This window comes from Pelodiscus sinensis, chromosome 8 (genome assembly GCF_052426305.1).
Source record: "Pelodiscus sinensis isolate ZL-2025 chromosome 8, ASM5242630v1, whole genome shotgun sequence".
In the NCBI taxonomy this organism is placed as follows: Eukaryota; Metazoa; Chordata; order Testudines; family Trionychidae; genus Pelodiscus; species Pelodiscus sinensis.
In genome coordinates this window covers 7,024,660-7,050,771 of record NC_143059.1, presented here as the reverse complement: position 1 = coordinate 7,050,771, position 26,112 = coordinate 7,024,660, and the positions used below count along the sequence as shown (strand labels likewise).

Below are 26,112 nucleotides of genomic sequence, written 5' to 3'. Positions count from 1 at the left end.
TTAAGTCGCCTAGGTGACTCGACTTGAGACTCGACTCGAGACTCGACTCGGGTTCATTGTTTGTGACTTGAGACTCAACTTGAGACTTGCTAATTTTGTTAAACCGACATGGTGAAAAAAATTGTCTGAAAATGCCAATATTGATGGCTTGTACAAAAGTGACTTGGCATTTTTTAAATTTAGACTTGAGACGACTTGGGACTTGACTCAAAAGTGACTTTAGGGACTCAAGACTCGACTTGAGACGTGAACTGTAGTGACTTGAGACTCGACTTGGACTTGACAATGACAACTTGAAGACAACCCTGCAAATTTGTCCCTATTCTTAGGACTAAAGTGCTGTGATTTCACTCTCCGCTGTAGGATTCATCTCCTGCTCTTTGTACATTAATGTGAAAGCACACGATTAATCTGGGAATGGCCCTCTCATTTCACTAGGCAGAACCAGCTCCCTACACAGACAATCAAATCTGTCTGCAGAGCAGGAGAACTTGTCTTAACCCTTAAGCACTCTTGGTTACATTCCCATTTTCCCCTATTCTCTTGCCTAATGGGATATTTATTTTACATCGTTCCTAAAAGGCACAAGCTGCAGCCCCTACCAACGCCACAAAGTATTCATAATATTTTTAAAGGCCCTAAAATTCTTCCAGTGCCAGCTTATAAAAGTGGAAAGATAAACAGCTTTAAAAAAAAAAAAAAAAAAGTTATTTGAGTCCCAATATCATTGAGCAATTAATTCTGTGGCGCCAGAGGCAATCGTTAGACCCACATGAGAGATCAGGACTACAAGCACTCGGGGGCGAACATTTTACAGAAGAAAAATATTTTTTTCCAAATGTGGGGATAGTCTGGCCAGCCAACTCACGGACAAGGAGGGGGTGTATGTGGGACAATTTGCTTCTTGCTAGATCTTTTTCAGCCTAGGATCAGTAAAAGCTGGGTGGGCCCTGTTGAACACACCTGGCATGTTCTTGTTGAATGCACCTGGCATATTCTTTCCCTTCCTTATTGAAAATGATCAAAATTACTTTTAATGCAATAGGTAGATGGATTTTCCACTCACCTTTGTGAGGCCCCCTTGGGCTGGTGCAGAGTCCCAAGTGACCAATCAGAACACAACTTCGAACATTCCAGATTCCTAGACGCAGGCCACGATCTACCAACCGTTATTTTTCCAACTACAATTGTGCCTGTAATTCTGTCATGTTACACCTCAGATTTGAGCAACACCTGTAAGATAGATCCAAAGAGCAATTCATCAGGGAAGCAAAACAGCGTCCTCACTCCCTTCCATAAGAATATTCAGAGCTACATTGCTCACTTCGCATGGATTGGCTGTTGAGAGGGTATCTTTTGGGGGAGAGCTGAGCACGCTAACTGCTAAGAAAATAATACAAACTTTTGAGATGAGATGGGAAAGGATGCCATGGTGGTAGCACTGCAGGTAAATGCCATCTGGTCAGAAGACCCTGCTAGCCCATCCCCAAAGAATGGACTTCACAATGAGATCGACTCCCCACCCTATGAGAAATGAGGAAAGAAAATCACCTAGGGAGGAGAAAAAAAAAAGACATAAGTGAGGGACGGAAACCATGAGGACCAGTTTCACTAGGCAGATGGCCCACCAAAAATTCTTTAGCTAGGGTTTGTACTCACGAAGGGCAACTCCCAAGGATTTCGGTTGCTGGCTAGCCCCGCCTCCTGTCCCTGTGGATCTGGACATCATCACCAGCCAAAACTCTGGCTCCATTTCTGGGACAAGGTGGCAGTTAAGCATTTAATGCTAAGCAGGTGGAGTCCAGGTAGCAGAGAAGTTCATGGGGCCATAATAACCCATGTATACACAACTTCCCATGCTCATCTGGGGGCAGTGCTGTTCTCTGTGTCCAAATGGAGGCACTCCTTTGTTGGAGTGGAACAGGTTTGTTTGACACTTCCCGCAGATTTGTGGTCCCTTTCCGTTACTTTCATGTTCCAAGGATTGAGGCCAAGATAAGCCCCTTGGTCCTTATTTATGCCCAACAGCGTCCACCCTCAAGTCACCCACGGGCGTCGGTTTCAGGCCTGATTGTAGCACTGGCTGCCAAATAGCTACTGTGGAAAAGGCAACAGAAGTTACATTCATTTCACATTCATTTCACCTCCACATCAACCATGCTAAATTAAGGGATGCCCATTGAAGTAGTTAGTGGCATGCCCATTGAAGTAGTTAGTGGCATGCTCATTACAAATCAAGTGAGCACTCACACACACACACACACACACACACACACACACACACACACCGTTTACCTCCGGAGCCTCCACATCTGGGCCTCATTCCCGCCTCCTTTATTTACAAGGTTAGCAGCGACTGCTTATGGAAATGCCAATTAATTACCCGACTACAGAACCACAGCGCTCTTCTAATGCAATGCAGGCTATCATGGAGCTCTGGGAGGCCACGCATGCCTTTTGTTACAAGACTTGGCTGCCGCTTTTTCCCAGCGGCCATGAAATCCCCATGAGGCCAGTCAGGCCCAGACTAATTAAAGCTTCAAGTTTAGCAGCCTGCGTTCAAGCTCCAGTTGAAGTTTTCCTCCAGCAAGTTCCAAAGACTTTTAAGACCAGGCCTTGGAGACAAAAGGAATCTCCCAGTGACAGGAACAGAAACGGGCTTTTTGGTTCGCCCAGGACCAGGGTTATTAACATGGAGATTATCTTCAGTAGGACAGGCACTGCTTTGCTTCGTTTCCTTCCTTTACATAGCACTGCTTGATGTAAGGCAGGTGTTTTCTTCAGGTGGCCTGGTTGGCTGAACCCCAGCCATCAGTTACAGCCAAAGCACAGACCGCAGTGGTGCTCACAGGGAAACCCAGTGAAGAGTCAGAAATTAGAGCTGGTACAGCCTGTAAGCCAGCTGCTTGAGTCTTGGGTCCCTGACCTGTGCTCAGGCCTGTAAGTACAGGTCCAGTGGCTCTGCCAAACTGGGGGCCCTGAGAGCAGGGTAGGCAGTGACACGAATACTGTCCCACAGTCAATAAGTGCCAGGCCCCGAGTCAGGGCGGGGCAGCCAAACAAACAGCTCCCCAGGCACGAGTGGGGAGGGGGCGACTGCTTGAGTCCCAACCCAGGGCCCTAGTAGTGACAGCCCTGGCTGCCACTGGGGTCAGCGGGGATCCAGCCCGCAACACTCTGACACACTCTAGAACGTTATGAGACCAGCCTGACGGCCGTCGGCTTCCCCTGGGCCACTGCCTAACTCCCCCTCCGCATCTACCTGGCGCCATTCTGGCTGCTGGTTCTCTGAATCCTTGGGCAGGGTGTACAAGGTCTCCTCTTCCGAGCAGGGGTCCAGTGTCCAGGCCAATCCTCAGCCTCTGCAAGTTCCTCAGGGCCCTCCTGGCTTGGGGGCTCAGGGCAGGCCTCTGCTTCCCCAGGCAGATGAGGCCTTCCTGAGCTCCTGGGCTGGGCTTTCATGCTACCTGCCCTGCCAACTTGGCTTCTGTGGAGTTAAAGGGGCAGGACCCAGCTCAGCCTTCCCAGGCTCGGAGCGGGGTTTTTCCCCCTCGGGGTCAGTGAGCGGCCAATGGCCCACCACTATGTGTGAGTCTAGGTTAGATACAAACCTTTAAAAAGGGTCCATTTGCTGGTTCCAAAGTACCACTCCCAGGATTTCAATTAAAGAGGACAGGAGTGTCCTAAGACCTTGGCCTCATCCGACCGCATCCCTAGTGCTGATCAGGTCCTGCATCTGAACCCTTGCCAAAACTTAATCCATCTCTGAACACTGCCTCATTGGCCTCTCTCTACCAAAAAGAGAATCTAATCGAGAGATCCTTCCATACATAATGCAACTTACAGCGCAAAGCTCAGCCAAACTGCAGTAGGTTTGATGATAGGGAGCCGTCTTTACAATGCAGCTGGTAGAGCGTGCTTGCTATGGGTGCAATTAGGTTTGCCGTTAGTTCACACTCAGGTTACGTCTACACTGCAGCCTTTTGCCAGCAGAGAGTATGCTAATGAAGCGCTCATTAGCATTTGTTACGCTGTCATTTGCATATTCTCTGCCAATGCTTTTTGCACAAGAGGTTTTTGCGCAGAAACAAGAAGCGTAGACAGGTCCGTTTCGCACAAAAAAAACCCTTTTGCGCAAGATCCTTATGCCCCAACAAAGTAGGCACAAGGATCTTGCGCCAAAGGGGGATTTTGCACAAAACGGACCCATCTGCACTGCTTGTCTTAGCGCAAAAACCTCTTGTGCAAAAAGCATTGGCAGAGAATATGCAAATGACAGCGCAACAGATGCTAATGAGCGCTTCATTAGCAAACTCTTTGCCGGCAAAAGACTGCAGTGTAGGCGTAGCCAAAGGGATCATCTAGAACAGGATCTCAAACTCCCAGACTTTGGACTAGTGCAGGCCCGAGAGCCGAGATATTGCACAATCCAGCCCAGGACTCTTGGTGGGCCGGAGGGGGCTGTCCGTTACCAGCCCCCAAGCCCTGCTCTTTCCCCGCCCTTTCTCGGTCATGACTCCTGGCGGGCCGGGGGAGGGGCCTGTTTGTTACCGGCCTCCAAGCACTGCCCCTTCCTGCCATCGTCTTATGGCAGCGTCTCCCCTCGCACACGGCTTTGGAGAGCACTGGGGGGCCTATGAGCTGCAGGGGAAGTGAAGGGAGTGCGTCCACCCAGTACTCTTTGCTTCCCTCGCGGCTCCTGCCATCACAGAGAATGTGGGGGGAGGGTGCAACCGCTCCCCCAGGCTCCCCCCCCCCCGATCCCGAGAGCCCTGTGTTTCGGGACAGGGTGCCATGACAGGGTGATGGGAAGAAGGGGCGGGGCTTGGGAGCTGGATACAAAAAGGCCACCCTTGGCTCACAGAATCCCAGGCGGGACTGTGCAATTGCTCTGGCACGTGGGGCTCGTGTTTGAGACTCCTGATGTAGAAGATAGGGGACTGTACTAAATAAACATTCTGAGCATTTCGCCACTCATTGATTGACTCCCTCCCTTTCACCGTCCCTCTCCCCCATTCCGGAAGGATTTTGTCTGGCAAAGGGACATCTTCGGCATGTTCAACATGGCTCTGTTTAAAGAGACAGGACTAGTTCAGAGGAAAGCAGATGGGAACTGGTTCACTGAATAGTTATCTCACATTCTTACCACATCCACTGGTATTTATCACATAAAAAGAGGAACGTTTTAGGTCACATTGATAGTGACCCAGAAGCTAGAAATATGTTCACAGAGCAGTGTGGGGGCAGACTATTTTATTCAAAAAAAAGACGCCTGTCCAAAGGTTTCCCTGTGATATTAGTATAGTCATCTGCCAGTCCTACGGGAGGCTGAGAGAGCTGGAGGGTAAATCTGTAAGCCTACACAAAGAAATCTCTCAAGAATTAAAAACCAATGGCGTGGACATTCATGTCAATGCCAAGATCAGAGCGGCTTGAGGCCGGCTGCGGCAGCTGGCGCCCAGGTGGAACCTGCGATCGGCGCCCCCGCCTGCACAGCCATCAATGGCGTGACATCGATCGGGCGCCCCATGACGTCATCATCAGGTGTCCCGGGCGCCCCATGGAAGGCGGCTCCCTAGGCAACCGCCGAGTCTGCCTATACTCACAGGCTGCCCCTGGACGCAAGCGATACTGGCAGTTCACCATGCCCATCATCCGCACAACTCGTGGTCTGCCGCTGATTTGCAGCAGTAAAAGCAAAGTGCCAATGTCTGAAATTAATGGTCGATGTCAAAAACACGTCCCAACTCTGATGCTTTTCACGTAGGGAAAGGTACGAGGATCCTTTCTGCCTGTCACAGAGTCAACCAAACTTCCGTCAGAGGATTTGCTTGGGGCACTGGATTGCTCACTGCATGCCAGCTTTCCCCACTCATCAGCTGATGTGAGTTCCTCTGGTTGGGAGGCGACGAATAACTAGTCTGCCGAGGGAAAAAATTGCTCCCATTTGTGCCTCTGGGGAGGCAAGGCAATGCCTTGTGGGGGACAAATGCTTCATTATCTCTTCTTCAGTTTCCGCTAAGCAGTGCTTCTCTAGAGGCAGGAGATATGGGGATTTTAGGCTCAGTATGAGCAGAGCGTGCAAACATCTCCCTTTGCCATGGCAAGCTGCCAACTACGCTTAACGAAACAGAGATACCGTCTACCGTCCGGCATTCCTCATTGGACACTGAACATCTGGCAGAGGAGTGGCATGTCCCAGCCTTCCCTTGGTGGTTAAAAATAGTTGAAAATTTGTGAAGAGACCACTCCTTCCCCGGTAACTCATGGCCTCTGATTTCCTTGGCCCTTGTCAATTCGAGTATAAATACGAAGAAAACAGCTGTTTGTGTTGCTCACAATCTCCTTCGGGGACTGTCGAAAAGATGAGGGTCCATAATGATATTAGATACACCAGCTGCCTAGTTGAATAGCACCGAAATGTGCTAGGCCACAGGAGGAGGAGATGGGGTTGCTGTGTGAATTTCTTGTTGCGTGATCTCAAAGGGCACAGTTGCTTGGCTTCCCATAGGGCATGTCAACATTTTCATAGGGCTCCAGCTTGTTCCTCCCTGTTTAACATGCATGCTAGGCCATTAGGAGGGTTAATGGAGATGCGTGGGGCAGAGGGTGTCTTCAGCACGTGGATGACACCTGGCTTGTGTTTCTATTATTTCATTTTGCAATAAGGGGTAGTTATCACTTGCTGGGATGAAAAGGAGGAAGGAGAAAATTTGTTCCTCTTGGTTTCTGAGGACAGGACAAGGAGTAATGGGCTTAAAGTGCAGCAGGGGAGGTTTAGATTGGACATTAGGAAAAAATTCCTAACTGTCAGGGTGGTCAAATATTGGAATAAATTGCCAAGGGAGGTGGTGGAATCTCCCTCTCTGGAGATATTTAAGAACAGGTTAGATAGACATCTGTCAGGGATGGTGTAGGTGGAGCTTGGTCCTGCCTTGAGGGCGGGGGGCTGGACTCGATGACCTCTTGAGGTCCCTTCCAGTCCTATTATTCTATGATTCTATGATTAACAGCTTTGCTGAATCAAGGCTGCTCTACCTAGTATCTCTCTTGTTATAGCAACAAGAATGATGAAAGGTCTAGAGAACACGAGCTATGAAGGAAGGCTGAAAGAATTGGGTTTGTTTAGTTTAGAAAAGAGAAGACTGTGGGGGGGAGGACATGATAGCCGTTTTCAGGTATCTAAAAGGGTGTCATAAGGAGGAGGCAGAAAACTTGTTCATCTTGGCCTCTGAGGATAAGAAGCAAGGGGCTTAAACTGCAGCAAAGGAGGTTTAGGTTGGACATTAGGAAAAAGTTCCTGTCAGGGTGGTCAAACACTGGAATAAATTGCCCAGGGAGGTTGTGGAATCCCCATCTCTGGAGATATTTAAGAGTAGGTTAGATAAATGTCTATCAGGGATGGTCTAGATGGTATTTGGTCCTGCCGTGAGGGCAGGGGACTGGACTCGATGACCTCCTGAGGTCCTTTCCAGTCCTAGCATTCTATGATTCTATTAAAAAGCCGGGTAAGTTTTTACTCAAGGACCCAAACTTTCCTCAGTTCCTCCCTTCCCACATGGAGATGTACTGTCATTTTCCTAATGCGCTCCCAGCACAGTGCTTCACCTTCCCCGCTCTGAAGTGCATTCAAGGCAGACATTGAAGATCATGACTTGGGCCTCATAAAAAGAAATCAAGCGCTAAAACACAGATGGCCCAGAAGAATAAAATGAAAACAATTGGAGGATAAGTCAAATGCTGATCGTTTCACCTATGCTGGGCAAGCAGAGCGAACTTTTTCTGGGCATTGTGGCTTTATGTTCAATTATTACCAGAGAAATAGAAATATCTCTCCCATTTACGAGGCAATAACATCACTTACAGAGGGAGGAAGACAGAAAACTCTGTGCTGGACTATTAAACTCGGGTGGTGAGCTAATTGCAAGAGGGAGAACTTGCGTGTCATGTACTAGCTCAAAACAAATTAAGGATTGAATTATGCACCGTTGAACAAGGTTTCTATTTCACACTAACAGCCTGTGTGTGGCTCTCGTTCACTAGCTGACTTACCCTACTGACTGTTGTAGATATTCAGGTTTTACAAGCTCTTTCTTTCCATCAAAAATGCTAATAGTACAGCTGTGGTGTAGGAAGCAGATGGAACAAAAGGGAATACACATCTTATACTATCCCCAAGAATTCCAATGATATTAAAATTCTGAGAATCTAAACTATCAACTGAGATTTTTCAGTGAGTGGTTCTAGGGCTACCTCTACACCAAGTTTGGGGGTGTGCTGTAAATTAACCTCACTTTAGGGATCTTGAGTTGAGTTAATTGGGGAAGCTTGTAAATTCTAGTGCGTGCAAAGGTTTGTTCCCAGTCACGGTTGAGTGAGCTATGACCAGAGACAGCATTTGCATTTGGAAATGTGCATGAGCTTCTACATTGGCATTTACAATCATGTTAGTTAGCTCAAGATAACTGGCAATCAAGTCGCCAGTTAAAAGCAAGACCAAAACCTATTACCATTATTCATTATTTGTAGAACCTCAGCACCCTAGTTGCAGACTCTGACCTCATAGATGGGGTGCTATATAAACAGCCACAAGCATCTTACAATCTTAGCATAAGAAAAGAGACCACAGATGGACATAGACAGAGGGGGCAGTCCAGGAAACAATGAGATATTATTGGGCGTGGTCTTTGCTTATCAGCAGCCTACCTGTGGTAAAGCTTTTTTTTGTAGGTACCATGGAAAAGGAAAGTCTGACAGATTTTGAAGGCTGGGCGAAGTCCATTATTTGGATGTTCTACTGAGGGCACCTTATAGAGGCCTAGAGTTGCCAGTTTTGGTTCGATGTATTCCTGAGGGTATCACCACATGAAACTTGAACTTTGATCTCTAATTCCTGGAGACGTCATGACAATCCTGGAAGACTGGCAACCCTCAAGGGGCCTGATTATCAAAGGGAAAATCTGCAGTGCTTGCTGAAAATCAGGCTTTGTTATGATCTCTCAACCTGGCCCTCAAAATCACAGCCACGTTTGAAAATCTTGGCCTGAGGGCCTGCTCCTTTCTTAGGGTGTGTCTACATTGCTCCTGTAGCTCAAAATAATCTACATAATTTGAGCTATGCAAATTGCGCAACTTGAGTCAATTTTGAAGTCGCTTGTTTTGTCATTTGGCATGGTCTCCACAACGCCACATTTTGAAATAACCCACTATTCCAAAACATCCCTTACTCCTCGTGGAATGAGGTTTACGGGGACATTGGAATAGCGAGCCTGTTACATTTCGAAATAATGGATGTGCAGTTAAGACGCGGGATACCTCAGGTATCCCGAAATAGCTGTGTGTGTAGACGTATCGCTACTATGAATGGCAAAATGTCTGTTTAGCCCTTAGAAGCAGTTTACAATCACAAAACCCCTTACTAACAGAGGGAAGAGGTCCTGTTAACTGGGGGATAGCTGGTCTAGTGCCTCTTTTGTACGAAGAAGAAAGAGAGACCCAAGCTCTTAGCAGCCAGCAAACCTCACTTCTCAATAATCAGACTGCCTGAATCTATCAGTATAAATGGAACGGGCCAACACAGCTTAGTTACTGGAGAGGGCACCCATGCCATTTAAGCTTGTTGGAGAGGAACAGAAAAACTGTACAAGTTGGAAACTGAGTGATATACTCATTTATATTTTCACAAAGACATTGTGCTTAGTACTACACAGAACAGAGGCACAAAGTCCTGGCCTTGCAGAATGTGCAACATACTAAAAAATGTAGGAAAAACTTCCCTGGTGTAAGCCTTCTACAGACCTTAGAAGCAACCCTTTCCGACAGAGGCATCCAAACCCAAATCAAGGTGTCTAAATGCACAGCCTTACCTGCAGGGGGCGGAGAGATCGCAACTCGATCTGCATGCACTCAGCACTCCTGAAGTCGGGGCATTATGGATGTGCTTAAATTCCACTGGAGTCAATGAGATTTAAGCACATGCTTAAGTGCGTTGCTGAACTGGCATCTTAATGCCCCAGAATGGGTCTGAATGCTTTACGCGGAGCACCCACTAGGAAAGTTTTCTCATTTTAGCAGCTAAAGGAGGAAGGGTTTGATTTGGACCCATGGCTACAGAACAGGCACAGTGTCAATACATTACCTTTCCTGTGGTAACACGGCCTGCAAAAGGCCCGTTCTGAACTCCAATTCGTCCCTAGAAGAGCTCCCAATAAAGCAGAGTTTGCAGCAATGGACCTGAGAGCACAGGCACAGAGGAAGGACGACAGACAATTGAACAGCAGCCTGCACAAAGCACTAAAGAGCACCTGATAGGGAACAATCCTTCACGGGAAGGCTGAAGGCCTGGCTGGACCTTGGATTGTATCTTCTAAGTAGGATGAATTCAGAGCAGAAGAGGCACTCACAAAGATAACAGGCTTTGTTGAGGGCACTGTAAGCATTTGTTCTGTTTAAGATGGATTAGTTATTCCTCTTCATCCAAACACAGCTGACGGAAGGGCTAAGGAATGAACACATACCCACTATGCCTGGGCTAATTCACAGGGTTTGTCCCAAACTGAACAAGAGAGATTACACTAAAGCTTCAGGATGCAAGAGACTCAACAGCAGGCATCAGGAAGGAAGGTCATTCCCCTCCCCTCCCACCACCTCAAAATGTGCTTGCCCAAGAGGTCTGGGGCAAAAAGGAAGGGCAAAGAGCATTGCTCTCCACTGAAACTCATAGTCTATTGCCAGGACACTGCAGTAAGTTTACCAGAGGGCAGGCCCACTGACAGGGAATGGAGGGAGGGCAAAGAAGGCAGCTGCTCCAGAGCCTGGCAATTCAAAGGGACCTAGTGCTCCTGACCACTACTTCTGCTGCTACAGAGCCGGGAGCCCTTTACATAGGTGCCAGAGCACCACAGGCAAGCTCCGGGCAGCATTAAGGACTGGGAAGGGGGAACTGAGGGCTCGCTACCCTGGCCCCGGCCCTTCCACTTGAGGCCCCGCCCCTTCTTGGAGTGTGAGCCAGCCCCCCACCTCCCCACACACAAATGCACCTTGCTAGGGTTGCCAAATGGTTTAACCAAAAATACCGAACACCGACCTCCCCTCCCCCAAAAAACAAAACAAAACACTGGGGAAAAAATTCTGTTGAGAAAAAAAAAAAAGGTGTGTGTGTGGGGGGGGGGGAGAACCAAGGTGGTTGATCAAAAAAAAAAAAAAAGACCCTGAGTTAAGCAAAAAAAATAACAAAATAAAAAACCCCAGCATGGCTCCTTTAAGAAATTTCTTTTGGCCCTAACAGGCTGCCGGCAGCCATCTGCCATCTTGTCTTCCTGCTCCGGGCCAGACAGCTCCCCCGCGGAACCAAGTAAGCACCCGGGATTTTCGCCTCCTGTCCAGGGCGGGTGGGGGGGAAATCAGAAAATACGGGACATTCCGTCCGGTATTTTCTGAAGTTTTTTTTACTGAGCAGGAGGCAAAAATACTGGACTGTCTGGGTCAATACCGGACACCTGGCAACCCTACACCTGGCCCAGCAACCTGTCGACACCCCAGGCAGTGGGCCGCTCCAGTAGCATAGACCTCCCCCCACCCCATGTCCCTAAATCTCAAGAGCCCTGGAAGGTTTATTTAGGTAGTGTAAGGAGAGGTAGAACGGAAGTGACTGTGCAGTTATAAGGCACCATGCTCTGGTGGGAGAGACTAGTCAGGCCTGTGCTAATCCTTGGTCTGGCCCAGAACACACTAAACGTCTCAAGGAGCCAGAGCAGACTCTGTCGTAGCAGAGGGGCCTGGATAGAAACGCTCTGTGCTTTCCCTCTGGCAAAGGAGACTCTTGGGCATGCCCTCGCCATGGACACTTAAAGGCGAGGTCTGTAGCGTCCCCACCCACGTTGGGCGTGGTGTGGTGACAGCTGGGTTGGTCCCAGGCTAGGAGACGCAAAAACTTTTGAGCTCCACAGCGCTCTTCTGCAGGCCTTTTGGAACTCAGCAACTCCAGCTCTCCCCAGAAGAAGTTGGTCTAATGAAAGCAGGGGAGCGGACAGCCACACTGGGCCCCTGGGCAAGGTAGCAGGGGCGGGGCCTCACGGGGAAGGGGCGGGGCCTCACGGGGAAGGGGCGGGGTGGAAGGCTGAGACCATGGTGCCCCCGCAGCACTGTCTGTAGCACACTTCCTTAGACAGCGCTAAGAGCTGCCTGGAGCACGTGCGGTGCTCCAGGGGTTATCTAAAGGGCTCTGACTGTGGTGGCCACTGAATCACTAGGTCCTGGGGGAGTCACTTCCTGTGTCCCCGCCCCTGTTGGCGGCCTGAATGACAGATACTACCTCCCTCACCTTGGCTAATAGCTGCATCGAAGGCATTCATTTCTGACCGTCTCCGGAGAATCCAGTCAAGGAAAGAGGGAAATTAAGGCCCAGATGAATGCTGCAGTGTCAAATGTTAATCTGTCTGTCATGTGACCCATTGTTTTGCATTGTCTGTGTTGCGAACAACAACAACGACCATTGTTTAATGCAACTGCTATTTATTAGATGGAACTGCATTTGCAGAATCCAAATTTGAGTTTACTTTTCATGGACAGTTAATCTTTATTTTTTCCATTGACCCTACAATGTGGCCTAACTTGCTATTCAGCAAGAAGAATTCCACTTCCAGGGGTTCTAACTGAGCACAGATCTAGGAGATGAAAGCAACATTTTTTTCCATGTTTGTTGGGCCAAGTCTGAAGAATGGAAAACAGATTTTTTTCCATGGGGATGGGTGGTGGGAAACCAGAACAAAACAAAAACCTGAAAGCAAAATCTGTGTTTCACCTCAAGCATGGCAGAATCCAGAGAGTAGGGCTCACTTGCCTGCTCCATCTTCTCCTCAAGATATTATTATATCTATTTCTAAAGTATCTGTCTTTTTGATAATGTTGTAATGAAATTACTCTGTGCTCGCTAGGTCTATGTGTGGGACATATCTACATTCAGCTCCTAACAAGAGGGGCATGAAAGTTGCATGAATAACTGATTTTTCGGTTCTGAAATTCTGGGGGGAGGGAAGCCCTGGCTTGATCTAAAAACAATTTAATTGTATTCAGCAAAACAAGTCATCAGAAAAAAAATTATTTTTGGGTCTCACACAATATTTTGTTCAACGTCAGCTGAAATGCTTTGTTTTGATTTTGAGCTTTGAATAGGTTTTTAAATTTGTAAAAAAAAAGTGTCTTTTGAAAAAACAGTCAATCTGAATAAAAAAATGGAAACAATTGGTATTGAAATGGAATGTTTTGATTTATTTGGAATTAAATTTACCTTTTTAAAAAAAAAAAAAAAAACACCTCAACAGAGCCACAAAATATTTCAGTCAACCTAAATCCGGATTTTCATCCAAAAGATTCAGTTGAAAAATTTCACCGAGCTCGGTAGCTGCTCCCAGAGAGGAAGGACCTAGACATCACAGGAAGTAGCTCAGAGAACACATTCAGGAAGTGAGCATACTTCCTGCCTGGGGGAATAGGTGAAAAGCGTGTGTGAGCAGTACCAGCACTAGGTGGCAGTGCTGCCTCTGGGTTCTCCTCCTATAATAATGCTGCGTGTGTCTATTGTTCACTGAGCTTGTGGCTCTAACAGTTGTAGGGACTCTGCTAGATTGTCCTACCCCACGGTAGCACATCAGTAGAATCCGATCCCCCTGTCTCACCTTGAATACAGCACACAACTTATCAGACACTGTCGCTAAACGACGCTCTTGTCTGGGATCCATTGGAGTGATGCACCTTGTCCGCCAGCGACTCTTCTGCATCGTGTCTCTCAAGCACGCTCATGTGGACTGCGGTACCGTGGAGTACAATTTGAATTTCCAGTTTTTGTGGCGGCTAGCCAACAGGGCAAAGAGGAAAGGATAAAAGTTTCATATTAAGAACATAAGAGCGGCCCTACTGGGGTGGAATAACAGTCCATCTAGACCAGAGGCCAATGCCGGGTACTCCAGTGGGAATGAACAGAATAGGGAATCGTCAAGTGATCTGCCTTGCTGCCCATTCCTAGCTCCTGGCAAAGAGAGGCCGGGGCATAGACTGTATCATGGTGATCCAGCCCCTTCCATCGATATAGTTGTGTCTACACAAGGGGGTTATGCAAGCAGGGAGCCGGGAGTGGTGGATTTTTCATGCCCAGCGGACGTGGATATGCTAGTCAGCATTTCCCGTAAGCTGTGCCCTCGTGCAGCCGTTCAGGAGAGATTCAAAGGCCACTCCGCTGATTAGCAGAGTGCCCACAACTAGGTTGTGATTCTACCGGTGGTGCACATTGGCCCGGGATTCGGTGCACAAAAAATTTATTCTGCCCATGGACTGAAAAAATCCACCCGTGGATGGGGAAGATTAGAAGGTACATCGAGGCCAGTATGTCGATCAGGCCCTTCGATTTAAGTTTCTGTCATTGCTTTTGTCTTCCGTTACCATAATGTGACCCATTCCCTGTGATCTGTTAGAGCACGACAGCAAGTAGGGGGCTAACGGCCCTTCCAGATCCTCTGGACATAGGGCCATGGACAAGTGTTCCCCTCTCAGCACAGAAGGGGAAGAGCTCAGCGGTTGCATTTCTTTCAGAGCTAGTCAGAACCACATGAGCTCTACCTGAATTGAATCCTCATTTATGACGGACTCTTTGCTTAGTTCGTCAATATGAAATGAGGGGAAAGAACGTGCCAGATAGTGAAAGCCTCTGGCAAGAGGAAGGATTCCTGGGTCCTGTTTCTAGCTCTGCCCCTCACTCTATGTGCAACAAGTCAACACAACCTCTCTCTCGCTCCGGGGTCCCACCTGCAAAACGGGGCAAGCCATTAGCTGCTCACAGCCTGTGGCTGCTAGACAGCTCCGGTTGTGTGTAACAACCTGGGATGAAGGGTTGATGGTTGGGTTTTTTGCACTTTTAAAGGCCCTTCCCCCAAATCCTCCTTTGGGAGGTACCACTGGACCAAAAGGACAACTAATGGAAAACAGGGTTGGTGTGCAGGTCACAGGCTCAGAACAAGGGAACCGGAAGGGGACACCGAGCAGAGAACCTCAGACAGCGCCCACTACTCCTCAAAGCTGTCCAGAGAGTCAGGGGATGCCGCCCAGAAGAACTCTACCCAGCTGTCTGACACTAGGGAGGAGGAGAAATAGGCCCCACAGTCTCCGAGCACCCCCCTCATCCAGCCTCCCCTCTTGGGATGTGTCTAGACTACAGGGTTTTGTCGACAAAACTATATCTGCGTCTACACTACTGCCGAGTTCTGCCGACAATGTCGACAGAACTCGGCAGTTTTGTCAATGGTGGTAAACTTCATTCTACGCGGAATAACGCCTTTTGTCGACAGAGTTCTATCGATAGAAGGTGTGATTGCATCTACACTGTCCTTTGCGTCTACACTCTCATGTCAACAAAGCGGCTTGCTTTGTCGACAGATCTGGATGTAGTCTAGACGCGCTTTGGCGACAATATCTGTCGACAAAGCCTCTGTCGACAAAAGCCTGTAGTCTAGATGTACTCCTGGTATGGTAAACGGCAGCCTTCCCCAGGACCTGGAGGAGCTGGATGAGGTCTCACGACTTCGTGGGGCCCGGGATGGGCTGAGGATAAATGAAGAGGGGTGTAGCAACAGTGCAGCCAGAACCTCAGCAGGAGGTTCTGGGGAAGCCTGGAAAAGAGGCTGCAACCTGGCACGTTTGAGGTAGGCGTGCGCCAGGTTCTCCCTGCCACCACAAAAGAAGCAGGCGTCGAGAATGGGGGTGAACTGCACCAGGTACACTCCTGTGCTCGTGGCTCCGTGTGAGGGCCACCAACTGATGTCCCCAAATGGCCGTGGGACCGGGGGGGATATACACCAGCCCACTAGAATTCCTCACGGTCAACAGGTGTCAGGTCATCCTGCTATTTGCTATCAGGGTGGGACACGCGGGTGAGGAAACCGAGTGTGTGTGAGGGGAGGGGGAATCTGTCCACGTCTGAAGTTTTGACAGTGGGTTTTTTTTATCGCTTTCAAAACAAGGGAACTATTTCTGAGAGCAGCTCCATTCCCAGCGCTGACAAGTGACGTTTCTTTGGCAGGAAAACGGCCTTGGAGCGCTACTGCCTTGAGAAAGCCGGCTTCACGCACGTCCTCAACGCAGCCCACGGCCGGTGGAACGTGGACACGGGGCCAGACTACTACAGCGACACGGCCATCAAGTACCACGGGGTAGAAGCGGACGATCTCCCCAGCTTCGACCTCAGTCAGTTCTTTTATTCGGCTGCTGATTTCATCGACGCCGCACTTCAAGATCCGAGAAGTAAGGAGGGGGCAGAGAAAGACCTGGCTGGCTACAGCTCATCTCAGCGCACACGAGTATTAATTAAAAATAGCCAATTCCCGAGGGGGGTGGGAGGGGGAGGGGAGACCTGCAGAGGAACCCAAGGCCCCCTGGCACAGGACAAAAGCACAGGCTGGTCATTTCGGGAAAGTCAGTGCAGATATAGAGGCATGGGAGGCCAGTAATAGAGGGCAGGGAAGGCAGCGCCTTCCAAAAGCTGCCTACATGCCCCAGCCGCTGGGAAGGCTGGGACCGTGGCATGGGAGCCCGGCTTCCCCAGCCACTACGGAAGGCTGGAGCCAGGTGGCCAGGAAGGATCAAGCTAGGGGTGGGCGTGGCTTGGCTCCAGGTGTGGGGCCTCAGCCAGAAGGGATGGGCTGGAGCATGCCTTCCCCAGCTGGGCCTTCACCCACATATGGGGGTCTCTCTCAGCCACGTCAGCCATTGAAATGCAGTGGGGTTCGGTAGCAATCCACGAGTCCTTACCTCCGGATGGATCGCTCTTAAGCAGCTCTCTTGCTAGCAGAGCAGCATCCCTAGCACAAAGGGCACTCATATGACACTCCTATGCAGCAAACAGTCCCAGGAGGAAAGCCAGGGACTCAATATAGCTCGTCTGCTATCCCTAAAGGTGGCCCTTAGCTGGGAAGTTTATTAGCAGAGACCCGCCCTGGTTGTACTTAGCTTGTGTATGTAGGATTCCAGTCTCCGGAGCAACCTCTCTTCCCCTACAGCAGGAGGTTCGCTCCTAAAAGCACTTGTGTCCTGTAGCCATCGGATCCTTTCCAAGCTGTAAGAGGGATTTGTTGTTGCCATCTTCCAAGCCGTAGGAGACGGCAATCACTTTGACAGCACAGATCTGGGAACATTAGTTAAAGCCTTTGTCAATTTCCCAGCTTGATTACTACAGTTCATTATTTGCTGACCTCCAGCTGCGCTCTAGCTCAGGGTATAAGCAAATGCAAAGCCCCACAGCCTGGAGCCTGCACTGTCTTTGAAAATTTACTCCAGTTCTTATTTTTAAAAAAAGTATCTCAACAGGGTGTTTTACCGAGAGCCAGCAGAGAAACTTAAAACTCTCCTGCTGACCTGCAAAGCCTTTAATATCAGAGGGCCACATATCGCGTTTCCATCCTTTTGTCAACTTGTGTTCTTTGCTGTGGAGCTCAGCAGCTGCCGGTTACCTGGCGTGCCCCCAGCCACCAGCCAGGACTTACCCATGCAACAGTACAGCCCCCAGCCCCAGAAAACGCCTCTTGTTAAGGCAGGGAGATGATAAATCATCGCCAGTTAAAAGCTGACGTGCCAATAGCCGTGTGTGCGTCTTTAAGATTGTACGTTCTTAGAAGGGAGAGAGGTTCATTGGCAAAGGCAGCTACTTCAGACTGCAAGACTCCGGCCAAGTACCGCTGCTTCTGCAAAGGGTGCGGAATAGGCTGGTGGCTGAGCGCTTCTGATCCATAGTATAATTTCCAACCACATTCCTAGAGACAGGCCGAGGTCTCAGGGGCTTGCGTATACAAACACACCGCTTGGAGCAAGCTAGGTTGTGATTAACAATCCGTGCGCACCCTGCTGATGTGCATCATGCTTCGCTCCCCTTTTCTTTAAAAGGGGACTCGCTTCACAGTGCTATAAAAAACGGTGAACATGTGGCAGAAGGATGCAGCCGCTGCCAGCTATTCCATGTACAGCCAAGCCTCCACTTGCCACGAACAAGCCCGTCTCCATCTGCAGCCTTCCCTTCCTCTTCCCACAGCGCAGAGCAAAAGACACGGCACCCGTACAGAAGTCGAGAAACAGAGAGGGTTTCCAACAGCACTATATTAAAGCGCGCGAGCAGGGTCTATACGGACCGGTCCATACACAGCACGCTAGTGCGCTTTAGAAATCAAGGCCCTGCAGTGTGCATTGCTGCTCCATGTCAACAAGCCCTGAGAAGGCCCGTAAATTCTCACGTGCTGCTAAACAAAGGGTAGGGGGAGAAACTCAGTGCGGTTTGCACGGCAGAAGCTTCTGGCTTCAAGGCTGTATAAACACTCGTGAAAGCTTGAGAAAAAGATGCAGCACTGAAACAGAAGTGTGACTAAGAGACCAGAGTGGTTCGCTTATTAAAAATGGTGCTAAATTCAAAAGGAATTCAATGGGTTACACTGACACTTCTGCATGTAGCTGTTCTTCCAGCTGCTGTGCTGGTGAAGTGTTTGAATCACATAAGAACAGCCAGACGGGGTCAGACCAAAGGTCCATCTAGCCCAGTGTCCTGTCTTCCAAATGGGACCAATGTCAGGTGCCCCAGAGGGAGTGAACAGAACACGGAATCATCAAGTAATTCCCTCCCATCACTCATTCTCAGCTACTGACAAACAGAGGCCAGGGGCACCATTCCTACCGATCCTGGCTAACAGCCATTGCAGAATCCTCCAGGAATTTATCTCTCTCTTTTTTTGAACCCTGCGACAGTCTTAGACTTCACATCATCCTCTGGCAAGGAGTTCCGCAGGTTGACTGTGCGTTGTGTGAAGAAATACTTCCTTTTGTTTGTTAAACCTGGTACCTGGCGTTTTGTTAAGTGCACTAGCAATATGAAGATAATCAACTTAGTAGTCCTGAAGAAGAAAGGGGGACAAAAATGTGAAGAAAATCATGCGGGTAAACAAGGGGCACCGAATACATGTTGTTCATACCGTAGCCAAGTATGGCCCCATTCAAATAGAGGGCTACAGAAGTAGCACATGTGAAGAGATGAGAAGCTATAATGTAGGCAGCCCATAAGTCTCATCAGTGCAAGGGATGACCCTTACACAAGAGGACCTGCCCTGTATACAGACCAGTCTCTGTTTAACCTCCTAGCAGACCAAGTGGTCAGCTTTTTCATGTGCCTAAATTAATGGCAGGCATCATAGGAATGTTTGTCTTGGTGATGGCCAGACGTTTCTAACCCAGACGTTGGAGTAAGTAGAACAGGAAGAATGGTTCAGGAGTCAGACCTAGGTCTGAGCCTCTGCTCTGCCACAGACTGTCTGGGTAGCCCTGGGCATGTCATTTAGTCTTTCTTTGCTCTGGCTCCCCATCCGGGCTAACAGCACTTCCTCACCCCCCCTCGGAGATGTAAATATGGTAGGGCCGGGTGGTGTCTTGATATGCAACCAGAAAAGGAGCTTACCTAGATAGATTAGCACCCTAAAGCATTTGAGCAGCTGCATGCGCGCCGACATGGCTTCCCCCGCTGACACACTGCACAACTGGGCCCTGCAGGACGGGGGGATTCCTGCCTTCCTGGAACGTCCTCGGGGATCTTTCCTGCCCTGGCACAGCAGACAGGATCACCGCCCTTGCCATTTCCAAAGGGGGAGGGGCATTTTTCCCCTCCCTCCTTCACACAACATAAAACACAGGTTCTCTCTGGCCAGAGGCCTTTCTTCTCTGGTTTCCAAGGAAACCCTCCCGTCAGTCATTTACACCCCAATCCCAAGAGCTACAATCTAACCAGGCAAGACAAACAGGGTGTGATGAAAGGAATTAGTAAGTTTAAAACAAACAAAAGGAATTTCTTCTTCACTCAGCATACAGTCAACCTGTGGAACTCCTTGCCAGAGGATGATGTGAAGACCAGGACTTTAACAGGGGCAAAAAAGAGCTAGATAAAGTCATGGAGGTTAGGTTCATTAATGGCTATTAGCCTGGTTAGCTAGAAATGGTGTCCCTAGCATCTGTCTGGAAATGAATGAGAGGAGAGGAATCACGTGATGATGATCAGCAATTTTCACTCCTTCTGGGCATCTGCCAGCATTGGCCATGGTCGGCAGACAAAATACTGGACTAGATGGACCTTTAGTCAGACCCAGGCTGGCCGTTCTTATGAATTGTCATCCCCAGCTGAGACACGGGGAGGGGGATTAAGTGGTGTGCCTAAGGCCACACTGGAAGTCTGTGGCAGAGCAGGGAACTAATTACTGAGCCCTCCTGCCTCTCTGGCCCCTGGTATTCAGAGTGAGTAACTGCACACCCTTGTCATCCTCCTGGAGGGCATGAGCATGTGGTTCAGCAGCTTCTTACAGGCACTGGTGCCCTGCCTCTAGAGCACAAACATGCCTTGATTCAGCAGCATGAGCGAAACAGCTGAAGCCATGGATCAGTGGGAGGCTAATAAAGGGGAGGCTGCAACAGGGGTTGACAGGCCCACCCTGTCCGGCTGTAAATTGGCGATCTATAGCAGGACAAGATCCTGATCGATACTGGGACTCATTGGCTAATCCTCCCTCGGCAAGGGAGGCGGTGAAGCGCAGGAATGGCCGCCCAGCACTATGATCTCCAGGTGGGGGGCGCTAGCGAAGGGGAGAGTAGGTATCATCGGCCAGTCTGAAAGCCTTGCCTGTGTTTGCTCCCCTCCCCCGTGCAGACAAGATCTTGGTTCATTGCGCCATGGGACGCAGCCGATCCGCCACCCTGGTCTTGGCGTACCTGATGATTTACAAGAACATGACCATCGTCCAGGCCATCGAGCAAGTGTTGCAGCACCGGTGCATCCTCCCGAACCGCGGCTTCCTGAAGCAGCTGAGAGAACTGGACATCCAGCTGGAGGTGGAGAGGACCAACGCCAAGAACGGCCGCCAAGTCAACGGAGATGGGCCTGGCCGGGAGATCTAGGCTTCCTCATGCCCAGGGTGATGGTTCCCCGGAGAAACACCTAGTGAGAGACCACTGCCGTTGGAAAACCAATGCGGCCAGAAGGCCTGCGGGAAAAATCGGCCGCAAAGGGAATCCCGGGGAAAAGGAGCAGGGAAGCGATGTCCTTGGGGGCGCGACACAGACTTGGCGGGGTGCAGCGCTGTTCTGCGGGGCTCTGCTGTCCGGAAGCAGCAAAGGAGGGACTTGGAGGACAGGCCGTAAGTGGGCAAGCCCCTGAGCTGCGACGGAGGCCCAGCTGCTTCTGCTGTCCTAAGACGAGTTGAACCACTGTTGTTTTAATGCGGTTTGTGAGGGGCTACTTTCTCCCCAGCCCCCGTGCAAAGCCTCGCACGTTTACTTAAATACAAGCAGGGATGGGAGCCTGGCAAAGCCTGAGCCAGTCCCCACCCCTGCAATCCTCCTTTCAGCTGACAGGATTAACTAGGGAGGGGGCCCTGGGCAGCGGGCGAAGCTACCGCTCTGCCCTGTGCCTTCCACCTGCAGCCCTGCGCATGCTCCATTCCTGCTCCCCCCACCTGCTGCAGGACCCCTCCCTGCCTGCTGCGTAGCACTGCCAAGCGCCCGGGTTTTGACCAGAATGCCCACTGCACTCCTGACTGGGCTACTGGAAGTCCTGGCTCCGTGAGGTTCCCCCCAAATGGCCGGCATTTCCCCCGGCTCCTAGACCGAGGCGTAGTGCGTGGTGCCCCTGCGGTCAATAGCCTCAGGGGCTCCACGCACTGCTCTGGCCTCAAGTACTGGCTCAGCAGCTCCCATGGGCTGGGAACCATGGCCAATGGGAGCCCTGGGGGCGGAACCTGGGGAAAGGGACAGTGCACCGAGCCACTCGGCTGTGCCGCTGCCCAGAAGCCAGCGGGAAATGCCGGCTGCTTCCGGGAGCCGCCTGAGTGAAGCGCTGCCCAGAGCCCACCCTACAAACTCCCTCCCACACTCCAATCCCTTACCCCAGCGCTGAGCCCCCTCCACACACCAGAGCCCGTGCCGCACACCCTGTCCCCCAGCTCGGGACCCCCTCCTGTACCCAAACGCCCTCCCCCAGCCCACACCCCTCCTGCACCCTGAACCCCTCGGCGCCAGCTTGAGTCCTCAGTCCCCAAACCCCTGACCCAACCCAGAGCCCCCCTGCCTGCTGAATCCCTCTTCTCTGGCCCCAGCCCAGAGCTCTCCCCACTGTGACAATGAGTCAGTGAGGGTGGGGGAGAGCAAGTGATGGAAGGAGGGGGATGCAGTGAGTGGGGGCGGAGCCTCAGAGAAGGGGGCGGGGCAAGGGTGCCCAGTTTTCTGCATTCAGAGAGTTAGCAACCCTACCCCATGTCCCTCCTCATCCCTTGGGAGCTTCTCCTCCCACTACTCACTGTGTCCCTCTCCTCACCTTCCAACCCGTCAACCCCCCTGCCCTCTGCCACTCACCCCCTCACACCCTGCCCACTGCGAAACCCTCCAGCCCCACTCACCTCTTCCCTCCCCCACCCACTGGAGGGAGCGGAGGGGGCCGTCTGCGAGTGGTGGCACCTCTGGGGCAGGGGGAGGAGTGGAGGACGGGAGCAGACGCACCAAGCAGCAGCAGCAGGGGGTGGGGGCCCCTGAGAAAGGGCGGAGCAAAGAGAAGAGGCGGGGCCATCACGGTCCAGGTGTCCGGTGATAAGTCAGCCAGGGTGGTCATACGAGGGCAGGGTTAGTCTCCCCTGGCCTTTTGTGCCCATTGCCCATGCTGGGGTGGAAAGAGAGAGACTTTGGGTTTCTCTCTGGGTACCCAGTCCTGGGCTCCCTTCAGACCCCCACACTCCTCAAGCCAGTCCCATCTGTCAAAGCGGTTATTCTCCGACAGGGCCACAAGCAGACCTGTATGGGAAGGGCCAGAGAGATCTAATCTGGAGAAAATAAAACAAACCGAGGCTTTGCCTTTCATGGTCTGCTTCGAGGAACGGCCCCTTTTTACTCTGTTCCCACTTCCCCCATTTCTACCATGGCCCCGTCTTTGATTTGCCAGAATACAGCTGAGTGTAATCCCTGAGAACAGTTTGGGGGCTGGCCCGAATGGGGGGTGTCTGCACCACACTCCCTCTCAGCGATGGGGTTCAAGTCACCTGGAAAACGTAGCTCTGCTCCAGCAGCCTGCAGCTTGACCCTCTTCTTCGAATAGGCAGTGCCGAACTGCAGCAGGATACAGTTTGGTTTGGGAAACCCCTTCTGGGCAGCTGTTTGATGCTCACAAGGCCTTTTCCCCTCGACTTTCTTCCCATACGGCCATGGGGGAGCTAAATTCCAGAGCAGTGTTACAAATGGGCGCATTCAAGATGGCGTCTGACCTCCAGGGGGAGGTTGTGTCACAGTCCTGGTGGCACTGAGGGGCTGGGTGCCCCCCTGGTCCCACCACTTCCACCCAAGGCCTTGCCCTTTCCAGGGACAGGGACCCCCCGCCCCACCCTCCCACACACAGCCCAGCAAGGCTGTCCACTCCCCTGCCCATTTCCCCCCTCACTAAACATCCCTTTTTACACCTCCAATTAACCTCGCTCCCCATGAATGCAGCCTCATTTCCCACTGAAGCTGCGAGTGTGCAACAGGGCGGCGCTTTGGAGCACTCGCAGGGACGTGGCCCCGCACGGGAGAGCAGCATGGAGCTTCGGGATCCTGTCTGACTTGCCACAGTGGCTGGGCGACATGCCAGCACTAATAACTAAAATCCCTCTTCCACCTCCAGCAACCTTTGCTTCTCCCCTCCCCGGGGTGAGGCCTGAGCCACCCTGGTCGCAGCAGAACTCCTGTCATTCCCTACATCAGGAGGTGAGGGGGAGAACAGCGAACGTGCACCAGCTGGGGTAAAATGCAGCGGTCATCCCCTTCCTAGCTTAGGCCACCGTGAGCGTGTATCTAGTCTGTGTTCCCCAATGGTCCCCCCAATGAGCTGCTGCTCCCAGGTTAGCACCTTGGTCAGAACAAGCCAAGCCGGGAGTGGATTTGGACACAGCTATATTCCCCGCTGCCACCAGACAACAGGGGAAGGGATAGCTCAGTGATTTGAACATTGGCCTGCTTCAACCTAGGGGTGTAAGTTCAATCCTCAAGGGGGTCACTTAGAGATCTGGGATTGTACTTGGTCCTGCTGTGAGGGCAAGGGACTGGACTTGACCTCTCAAGGTCCCTTCCAGCTCTGAGACAGGTGTATCTCCATCTGAGCAGCAATAGTTAGATGCAGCTCAAAGCCCAGCAGAAGGCTGCCAGAGCCAGGGACAAAGCATTCTCAAGCACATCTGGCAGTGGATGCAACTGCTGGAGGACAGGAGAGGACTTCAGAGTCTAAGCTTTTAGGAAATGCTGCAATCACTTCCTCTTTACCAATGCTTCTCCTCCACAAGTCACCACTTCAAACCACCTTCGATTCCAGCCATCCGAACCCTACCCCAGCGGAGCCGTCTACAAGCAGCCAGAGGCATTACTGTTCCCCATCTAGCGTACACAAAATGTGTTCCGATATTGGAGTGATAGGCAAGAGCATAAATCCTGAAAATAAGAGATGGATTAAAGCAAACGCTGGAGGGTTTCCTGATCTGGAAGCTGCTGGGTAGCTACGCTAGCCCACCACCCAGCCACCTCATGTGTGCCACCTCCTGGCTCCTCCGTTCCTACTCTCTTCACGTGACGAGCTCCAGCTGAGCAGAATGCAAAGATCACACAGATGAAGAATCGTGCTCTCATTCCGCACAGATGCTTTTGTAACAGGGCAAAGAAAATTGAAAAAATACAATAAATAATACTACACAAAATAAAGCATTAAAAAACCACACACACACACACACGACATACCCGGAGATGGTCAGGTGTGCCAGCAATTACAGCAAAAAATAGTATGCCCAAATACTGCAAACACAACTGCCAAAATAACACCCAGCACACCTCTTGTAGGTTGAACCATCTAGTTGCAACAGGATTTTGTTCCACATGTCCAGGCATGCTCCTGATGAATTTGAAGGGTCTGTCTAACACACACAATTGACTGGGATACAAAACACTGAACAAAGTTAGGCGAGAAGAACAACTCATCTGATGAAGTGGGTTTTACCCACAAAAACTCATGATCCTATATATTTTTTGTTAGTCTCTAAGGTGCCACAAGACTACTCTTTTTTAAAGTTACCGACTAACGTGGCTCTGTGACTCTTTATCCCGATTGTTAAGGATTTTGTTCTCCTAGAGCAGCACTTGAAATAAAAGTGACAGTCTATGCTCCTTTTCTTGAGCAAACTATTTCCTTTGGGCTGCTAAGGAGCGGTTTATGCTTAACATTATAAACAATCCTGCTTCAAATAAAAACAGTTTTAATGAGGTTCTGCTTGTCTGCTTTTTTAAAGAAAACCATGCACTGAAGGGAGACGGCGCAGGTTAACCTGTGGATGGAAAAGGGAACCTTTACAAAACCCCATGTTGTTTTCATTATCCAATACGGCACTGTGGCTCTCAGCCGTAACTGTTTACATTCCCAAAGGAAGGGCTGGGTTTGGACCACACTACAAACACAGCCGACACAGACGGTGCTGATCTTCTCTCCTCCCCCAAACTCCGTGAGAGCTGTGTCACCCGGCGCCGGGACTGGCAACGACTTTCACCCATGCTAAACATGTGCAGTATGGACCTGGCCCACCTAGTCAGGACAAAAGACTCAAACCACATTTGCTTACCTCATTGTCACCCTCAGGACATGATCAACCCCTTCTCCTCAGGAGTTTGCCTGTCGGACTCATGATCTCAGTGAAAGACTCATCTTCATGGCCCGGGGAAATAGCTGCCTCACAGCACAGGAAACCAGAGCGCTTTCTTGTTCCACCCCAGGGGAACCACAAATTAGGGAGCTACAGGGAGGCCGTGGAATGGAAGCAGGGCGAATGAGCTGAAAGCAGGAATACAGCATCTCCAGCAGACAGGGGCTACTCCATCTTTGAAGGCAGCAAAAAGCTGCCAGGTCATTCTCTCTTTGCAGGTTTCCCCCTTTCGACTGGGGCAATGAATTAATTTGGGACAGCTGGCCATCTCAAGCTTAGAGCACCCAGCTGTGGGCTTTCCTCTCTTCCTTGGAAGAGCTAAACCCTTCTTGCCGATCCAGCCCATCAC

General features: G+C 50.6%; 1 protein-coding gene across 2 annotated transcripts in view; it reads left to right on the top strand.

Moving 5' to 3' along the window:
• Positions 1-22,782, top strand: part of LOC102452319 (dual specificity phosphatase 29) — a 79,800-nt gene extending 57,018 nt beyond the window's left edge. For both annotated transcript variants that reach the window (XM_075935768.2, XM_006126347.5), the window contains exons 3-4: positions 16,070-16,290; positions 20,714-22,782. In XM_075935768.2, the coding sequence (XP_075791883.1) occupies positions 16,070-16,290; positions 20,714-20,961 (469 nt within the window). In that variant the 3' untranslated portion in view covers positions 20,962-22,782. The remainder of the gene's footprint in view (positions 1-16,069; positions 16,291-20,713) is intronic.
• Positions 22,783-26,112: the final 3,330 nt, after the last annotated feature.